The following is an 8861-nucleotide window of genomic DNA, read 5'->3' on the forward strand; positions in this document are numbered from 1 at the left end:
AAGCGGCAGCTTAAAGTAGCCGAGCGAGCGGCAGCTAAAAGTAGCCGAACGGCAGCTAAAAGTAGCCGAACGGCAGCTAAAAGTAGTCGAACGGCAGTTAAAGGTAGCATAAGACACAAACAGCCAGTAGCTGAAGCAGATTGTTTGTTTTTGAAGGAAATAAAGAATCTTGATGTTTCTATAAATAAATAATTCAGAAAGTGTGCAGAAAAATAAAATGATGTTGAATCATAAACCTTATTGTTAGTTTGAATCGTGGATCAGAGGTTGATGAGGTTCTTCTGTCCTCAGGCCGTCCTGGAGAGTAAGTGGCCGTCCACCAATCAGGGCGGCCATCTCCGCTGGGTCAAGCTGAGGAACGTCCTATTGGCTGTGGCCCAGTTCAGACGACCAATCAGACGGCGGCAGAAGAGCGACTCTGTGGGCTCCCGGGGAGGTCAGACATGTTTCATCTGTTAGCAAAATATCTCCTCACCCACCGGACGGGTTTTTTTTTTTTAATTTTTATTTGGAAAGGCAAGATACAAATTATTTTTACATTCCAGTTTCCCCCACATTGGGAGGAAGAAAAGAAATACACAGGCCAATCCAAGGTTTTTGTGTAACACGCGAACAATGAAAACGACAACAGAAAAAAAAAAGAGAAAAATGTGAGTGGGGGGGGTAAGGAAGAGTCAGGTCTATTTTCCTTTTGTCAGTGGTAAAACACAGTCGATAGCAAACATTTCCCATAATCCTGAATTAAGGTATAGTAAAACAACACAACAGTACTCACATGTAATGGCTGTATTCAATCTACTGGGATAACTGACTTTACGTAGTTGGTCCATTTAGACCAGATCCTGAAAAAGGATTCTCTCTGACCATGAACAGAAAAAGATAACTTCTCCAGAGTGTAAATGTCCTGTACAATGGAAACCCAATCCTCCACTGTGGGTGCTTCAGGCTTTAACCATTTTCTAGTGATTGTCTTTTTGCTTGCTGCCAGAAGCATTAACAGGAGTTTTTTGTCGTCCAGAGTCCAGTTATCAAATGAAATATTTCCTAAATATAGGGATTCACAATTACATAGGATTCCTTCAGTAAAGATGTTATTTAGGTGGGAACATATTTGTTCCCAAAAGGCCTTAATCACCGGACAAGCCCAGAAGATGTGGTGGTGATTTGCTCCATTTGTTCCACAGAGTCTCCAACACGAGTCTCCGCTGCCCTGGTGTTTTTTCTGGGCTGGAGTTACAAAGTATCGAACAGAGTTTTTCCAACTGAACAGCCGCCATGTATTGGAGCTTGAGGTCATCCAATGTAATTTATTAATCTGTTCCCAGACTTCAGTTGTAATTGATAAATTTCCTTCTTTTACCCACTTGTTTCTTATGTATTCTGTATCCACCGGATGGGTTTTATTAAAAAACTCTCAGGAGAAACATCTGGAGCTGCTCTGGACTCGTCCAGCTCTAATTTGGAGTGGTAGTAGCTGAGAGTGACTCAGAACCGGCTGACCCGGGTCAGAACCGGCTGACCCAAAGAACGTGTGAGAAGGGAATGCAGCCGTGTTTACACAGACTAATTTGTTACTGAATGCTGATGAAGATGGTTCTGTTTCCTCTGTTTCTGGTACAGAAACGGTGATGGAACCGGACCAGAAGCCCCACCCACACTCGGCTCTGATTCGTCAGTCCAGTTGGAGCGGTCTGAGTGAAAGCTCCAGTCACGAGTCTCTGAGCGGGTCTCTGATGAAGAGCAGCAGCCTGAACAGCATGAAGACGCCGAGTGACAGTAAGAACTCATCATCCTCAGGACCACAGAGACCTGATGGATCAGGACCCTGAAGTCCCCATTCTCAGGACCACAGAGACCTGATGGATCAGGACCCTGAAGTCCCCATTCTCAGGACCACAGAGACCTGATGGATCAGGACCCTGAAGTCCCCATCCTCAGGACCACAGAGACCTGATGGATCAGGACCCTGAAGTCCCCATCCTCAGGACCACAGAGACCTGATGGATCAGGACCCTGAAGTCCTCATCTTCAGGACCACAGAGACCTGAGGATGGGGACCCTGAAATTCCAATGGATCAGGACCTTGAAGTCCTGATGGATCAGGACCCTGAAGTCCTGATGGATCAGGACCTTGAAGTCCTCATCCTCAGGACCACAGAGACCTGAGGATGGGGACCCTGAAATTCCAATGGATCAGGACCTTGAAGTCCTGATGGATCAGGACCCTGAAGTCCTGATGGATCAGGACCTTGAAGTCCTCATCCTCAGGACCACAGAGACCTGAGGATGGGGACCCTGAAGTATTGATGGATCAGGACCCTGAAGTCCCCATCCTCAGGACCACAGAGACCTGAGGATGGGGACCCTGAAGTATTGATGAATCAGGACCTTGAAGTCCTGATGAATCAGGACCCTGAAGTCCTCCTCCTCAAGACCACAGAGACCTGATGGATCAGGACCCTGAAGTCCTGATGGATCAGAACCCTGAAGTCCCCATCCTCAGGACCACAGAGACCTGATGGATCAGGACCCTGACCCTGACCACCTGTCCATCCTTTCCGTCCCTCAGAGGTCCGACCCTGTAAGAAGACAGTTCTCTCTAATGCTAAGATGAATGGTTGTGGAGACGCAGCCTCTCAGAAGCCTCCTCTGGGACGGCGCGATGCCTCCGCCCCTCCTCCTGCGCCCCCTGCTGGAGTGGTGGTCCGCCGCAGTCAGGTCTGCCTCTCCACCTTCTACTCAGAGTGTGCTGAGTCTGCAGACTCGGAGCCGGAGGACAGAGACGGCAGGTCGGTGTCCTCCTTTGTTTCTGCTGTTTGTACAGATGTGAGTCCAACTCATCCCGCCCCATCTGACCTCTGACCCCAGGTCTGAGAGGGCGCGAAACTCCGCCCACAGGAACAAGGCTGTAGACGAGAACTACAACAACGTGTCGTCTCCGAGCCGAGGAGGTCTGACAGGAAAACTCCAGCAGCTCCTCACGCCAACCAGACACCGAGCATCGTCCCGGAGAGCTGCCAGCGTGGACAACCGGCGGTCAGGAGGAGGAGGAGGAGGAGGAGGAAGAAGAGTTTCAGAGCAGAGGCAGTCCAGGAAATCTCAGGTGGCTGAAACTCTGCTGAAAGCCAAGGAGCGGCTGGTGAACGCCACGTCAGAGGTGAGCACACTTCCTGTCAGTTTCAGAACCGATCCGATCCGACTGGTTGAAGCTTGAAGTCGTGTTAAACTGAAGAACAAAGCAGCTCCGTTAACTTTTAGTGTCCAAAAAAATGTTTTATAAAAGCTGCCATGTTGGGCAGAGCCTGAGCTGTGGTACTGTGGGACTTTAAGCCCCGCCTACTCTCCCGCACTCAGTCATGGTGTCACGCGACCTTTGTGAAGCAGGATGTAACTAATTACAGCTAAACGTGTTAGAGAATTGAATATTTAAACAAACAGCAGCACCTGAAACAAAAGTTTTTATTTTGGAGTCATAAAAACATCGCATTGGTTGCTACTGAGGGGCGGGGCTTAAACACTACTAGAACCAGCCACTAGGAGCGCTCATCCTTTGTGGCTTCAACTTCCTGTTTTTGGTCCTGTCTGTAATATATCAGGTGATAAACAGGAAGTGACGTGTTGAACAGGAAGTGATGTGTTGAACAGGAAGTGATGTGTTGAACAGGAAGTGACGTGTTGAACAGGAAGTGACGTGTTGAACAGGAAGTGACGTGTTGAACAGGAAGTGATGTGGTAAAGAGGAAGTGACTCCTGAATAATGTCTGTCCTCTGGTCTGTCCTTAGAGCTCTCTGTCTTTAGGAAGTGACCTGGACTTGTCGGACACGCCCACACAAGCGTTTCCTCTGCGCAGGTCGTGGGACTCCAACCAGGACGGGGCGGGGATCGAGGTAAACGGGTCGTTACGATGGATGCGGGCGGTTCTGTAAGGACCCGGTTGTTTGTTGATGTTCCGTGTGTCCAGGTTCTGATGTCCAGCTGCTCGCTGTGCCGCAGCTGTAACTCGCTGGTTTACGACGAGGAGATCATGGCGGGCTGGACGTCAGACGACTCCAACCTGAACTCGTCCTGCCCGTTCTGCGGCGCCACCTTTGTCCCATTCCTGAATGCTGAGATCTGTGACCTCGGACCCGTCAGCAGGTAGGGACCCGGATCGGGACAGGAACGGGTTCTGGTTGGTTCTGTTGGACCTGATGTCCTCTGTCCTCGCTCTCAGTGTGGAGCGCTGTAACCTGAACCTGGAGGATGAGGTGGAGAGCGCCGTCCGGCCTCCCAGCGGTCAGGAGGCCCCCCTGCGGCACCAGTGCAACGGACTGAGCGACGACTCCAGCTCCGAGACCAGCAGCTACTCTGAAACCAGCAGAACCACCACGGTACCGTTCTCCCATACATCATCCCCTCCTGCTGTCCATCGCTCACTGACAGGCTCCCCCCCCTCTCTCAGGTGTCGTCAGTGGGCGGGACTCCTCAGGTGACGGTAGCCTACCTGAGCCCCCTGGTTCTGAGGAAGGAGCTGGAGAGTCTGCTGCAGAACGAAGGCGAGGCGGTTCTGGCCCAGCCGCAGTTCCTGGACAGCCACTCCATCATCTTCTGGAACCTGGTCTGGTTCTTCCAGCGGCTCGGCCTGCCCAGTAACCTGCTGCAGCTGGTCCGGAGCTCGGCGCTGGTCAGCCACTTCACACAGGTGAGTCGGGTTCTGCTTCTGCATCTGGACCTGCAGGGAGGTTTGGGTTTATTTGATCCTGAAGTGGTTCTGTTGGTGAGCCTTTATGTTGTTAAAACCTCCTGAACAAAGTCCTGATCCAGCCCTGATCCAGTCCTGATCCAGTCCTGATCCAGTCTTGATCCAGTTCTGATCCAGTCCTGAACCAGATCTGATCCAGTCCTGAGTTTTTGGTATAAAAGCATCATGACTGCAGAGGTCCAACAGTGACTCTTCATCTGTGAAACACGGTGGAGGTTCTGTCATGGTTTGGGAATTCTGTTCAAACTACAGAGAACACTCCAGGTCCAGGTCCAGGTCCAGGTCCATCATGGAAAGTTGATCAGTAACAGTTTAGTTTTTCAGTTTGACCTGGACAGAAAACTGGACCTCCGTCAGTCCTGGGTCGGCCTCCTCAGAACCTGGACCTGAGTTCTTCGTCCTGACGGAACGATTCAAAAAGCAGAAAACATAAAAAATCAACACTGAAAACCTGGACTTCCTGAAGAAATGACAGGAAGTCCAGGAGGTATTTCAAAATAAAAGTCATCACGGACTTTAAAGCTCATTAGAAACAAAGCAAAATGTTTTTATTTTTGTTATTCTGATGATGAGGGGGAGGAGTTCACGGGTTCTCCTAAAGTCTGTTCTCCTGTTTCCCAGTCGGAGAACTCGTCGGTCCGAGTCCGGCTCCTCTGGGACACCCTGACCCCCGACACAGACCAGTGGCCCCCCCTCTACATCCTGTGGAGGATCCACAGTAAGTCCAGCCCTAACAGGTGAGGCCCAGGTGAGGTCCTGCCGTGGTTCTGACCGTGTTCCTCCACCAGGTGGCGTCCCGATGAGGAGCTACAGCTGGAGGAGACACAACCACCCGTTCACCCTGTCCTTCCTGGAGGAGGTGCTGCGCTGGGTGGGCATGAACGAGGTGCACAAGGCCGTCACGTTCCTCCTGGACACGCTGGCCAAGCAGCCGGCGGCGCCGCGGATCCAGAGGTGAGGCGACGGTCGTCATGGTTACAGCAAGGAACCATCTTTGTTCAGATAAAGACAGAACTCTTTGAACACTGATAGCAAATGAATCAAAAAGATCCGGAGACGGTTATCTGACGGGGTCAAAGGTCGTTCTTGGTTCTGATGATGTTTTCTGCTCAGCAGGAGTTTGTACAGAGAGTTCCTGTTCCTCACGCTGGCAGCGATGGGCAAAGACCACGTCGGTAAGAAACTTGATTCAGAACGCTGAAAAACACAGACGGTCACATGGTTTCTTACTCTGTCGGCTGTCCAAACGTTTCTTCTTCTTCTCTTTAACTGAACATATTTTTAACAAATAAAAACTCTGGAAACGTTAAAGCGTTTCCAGAGCTTTTATTAGTTTTATTGTTCTTCATGCACCAGTTTATGTAGTTTTCCTTGTTTGGAGCATGAAATGTGCTGCACAAGTAAAGTTCCCCCCCGTGTGTGTGTGTGTGTGTGGGTGTGGGTGTGTGTGTGTCTGCAGCGGCCTTCGATAAGAAGTACAAGGCGGCGTACTCGCGCCTCAGCAGCTCCCTGAGTCTGGAGGAGCTCCGCAGGAAGCGAGCTCAGCCCCCCAGCCCCAAAGCCATCGACTGCAGACGCAGCTTCCACCCCCCCCTGGAGTGCTGAGGGTTCCTGGTCCTGGTCCTGGTCCTGGTCCTGGTACTGCTCCCTGTCTTCCTCCTCGCCTCTCTGCTGCCCCCTGGTGGAGGTCAGAGGCGCTCGGCAGAGTTTCTGTCCATCAGACTGACCTCAGAAGGTCTGTTCAGGTCCAGAAGGATCAGCTGAGACCAGTTCCTGTGAGTCAAACTCCAGAGATCCAGATGAGGGTTTATTTGGTTCTCCTGACGAGTCGGAGCGGGAACATTCAACCGAAGACTCTCTGAAGGACTCCAGATTTAAAACCACTTTGAGGACTTTAGAGTCTTTCAGAGGATAAACCTGATCGATCCAGCAGGAGGGGGAACCTGATCCTGGACCAGCAGGTCCTGACTCTGCTGGTCCAGGACCTGCTGATCCAGGACCTGCTGGTCCAGGATCTGCTGGTCTAGGACCTGCTGGTCCAGGATTTGCAGACTGGTCCAGGATGTGCTGGTCCAGGTGCAGACTGGTCCAGGATCTGCTGGTCCAGGATCCACAGATCAGTTTTTGCTGGTCACAGCTGGCAGATGTTCGGGTCTACAGCAGTCCTCCTCAGAACATCACGAGGCCTCTGATCCTTCAGGAATGGACCTGGGTTTTAGTTTCTGCAGAATGAAAATGTTTCTTTAGGGTTCCACGATGTTTCTGGAGTTCTCTCAGATCTTCCTCACCTGCTGGTCCTTCATCCTCCTCTGCCTCCGACCAGCTGTCTTCTCATTAGGTCCTCCTGAGACGTCTCAGGTTCTGAGCAGAGCCCAGGGTTTGGTTCCAGAAGCTCTTGTGGCCTCTGCAGGAACCTGGACTTCCTCCTCATCAGGTTGATGTTATATTTACAGGAAGTGATCATGTCCAACGTGTCTGACAGGAAGTACACCGCGGGTTCTCAGAGTTCTGATCAGAGACCAGGATCACGTCTGTGGAGGTTTCAGGTCTCAGAGAAATGAGACAAAAATCTGATTTCATCCTTTCAGCTGAACCTTTTTATCAACAGAACCACACCCGACCCGGTTTTTACCAAGAGCTTCGTTCAGTTTGTCTCTAAAACCACAAAGTTTCATCAGGATGAGAAACCTGCTGCTCCAGATTAGTCCATCAGATCCTCGCCTCCTCGCCGCAGGTGGGAGGAGCTAGGAATCCAGGAGCAGTTCTGAGGATCAGAGCGAGAGCAGAAGATAAGAGCGTTTAAACCAGATGTTTGTGTTTGCTGTTGTAATTTATATTCAGCTGTGAGTTCTGTTGTAAATGTTTGTTTTTTAAGAAAACGCCAATAAAAGATGGAGGTCAAACTGCTGCTGTGATCAGTTTTATAAAAAGCTTTGAAAGAATGTTGTTTGGAACTTAAAGAGGTGAATCAGATTTATAAAATATGAATGAAAATAGTTATTTTATTGTTTTAGGCTGACAAAAATAGCTAGTAACTTTAATTAATGCTGTTTACTCTAAATTTTTAGAGACAAATTAAAACAGTTTTTTTTATTTTTACATTTTATAATTTGTAAAAAGAAAAAACTAAATTTTTCTCAAAAAATAGTTAAAACTAGTTTTTTTACAATTAGATTATTTTTTTCTACTTTTTATTTTCTGTAAGAAATAGTCTTTATTTTAATCTATAATTGTTTTTAATTCCTTGAATTTTTGCTAAATTTACTGAGGGAAAAAAAAAAAATCATTTTATTTTGAAAGAACACACCGGATGCTTGGTGGCTCGTGCTGCTCCTGCTAATTAAACCCCTCCGGTGAGTCCAGTTCGATACCTGAGGTTCTGACTGGACCGAGCCGAACCAGTGGCCCTGCTGGCCGTGGTACCGGGTCAGGAAACCCCGGACAGGTGAGTTAAGCTACCTGCTCACAGCGCGAGGAAAAACGGAAAAACCGGAGAAAATGGCGGTTTGTTGATGATGCTCCTCTGTGTCGGCTGCGTCAGTCACGCCGAACTCCGTTCATTAAAACACTAATTCTATATTTTATTCTAAAATACCACATAAAAAACTAACAACCGTGTTTAATTGGTTAAATAATGCTGCGTTAATCTTTTCTGGGTTATTTTTTTTACACATTTACAGGTTTTATTAGTCGATTTAAATTAAATAAAGTCCTCCAGCACCTCAGAGCAGATGCTTGATGGAAACAAACCCGATCAGAATCACGTCTTTAAACCTGAACAGTTTGATATTTAACGTCCTGAATGTGTGCCGAATTGAAGAGTGGTTATTATAAAACTCGGTAATGTTAATAGTAACTAGAGAAATTGCATTTCCTGCGAAAATGCAGTGTGAATGCTTTTTTGCTGAATGATTTGACTGAAAGCTGCTGAAGAAGCTGAAACTAGGCGGAACAAACCCTTAAAACTGCTGAAAAATGCTTAAAAGTAACAGAATAATCCTTAAAAATAACAGAACAATCCATAAAAATAACAGAACAATCCTTGAAACAGCACAACAATCCTGAAAAATAGCTGAAAGATCCTTGAAAACATCCCAAAAAGCAGAACAGAACCTAAAA

At 48.4% G+C, this 8861-nt stretch overlaps 2 protein-coding genes across 2 annotated transcripts in view; both read left to right on the top strand.

Annotated features, from left to right (window-relative positions):
• The first annotated feature begins 255 nt into the window (after nt 1-255).
• LOC108250092 (DENN domain-containing protein 4B-like) lies at nt 256-7650 on the top strand. The gene is made up of 12 exons (XM_017439806.3): nt 256-436; nt 1621-1776; nt 2570-2789; nt 2869-3157; nt 3784-3888; nt 3963-4138; nt 4215-4371; nt 4443-4682; nt 5364-5460; nt 5531-5696; nt 5859-5917; nt 6202-7650. The coding sequence occupies exons 1-12, from the start codon at nt 271-273 to the stop codon at nt 6345-6347; spliced, it is 1977 nt and encodes a 658-aa protein (XP_017295295.2). The 5' UTR covers nt 256-270; the 3' UTR covers nt 6348-7650.
• Nucleotides 7651-8046: 396 nt separating this feature from the next.
• The window catches only part of kiaa0319 (KIAA0319 ortholog), a 17316-nt gene continuing 16501 nt past the window's right edge, over nt 8047-8861 (top strand). Inside the window, exon 1 of the mRNA XM_017439807.3 lies at nt 8047-8187. The gene's annotated coding sequence lies outside the window, so the exon portion shown is untranslated. The remainder of the gene's footprint in view (nt 8188-8861) is intronic.

Source organism: Kryptolebias marmoratus, linkage group LG6 (genome assembly GCF_001649575.2).
Source record: "Kryptolebias marmoratus isolate JLee-2015 linkage group LG6, ASM164957v2, whole genome shotgun sequence".
Classification (NCBI taxonomy): domain Eukaryota; kingdom Metazoa; phylum Chordata; class Actinopteri; order Cyprinodontiformes; family Rivulidae; genus Kryptolebias; species Kryptolebias marmoratus.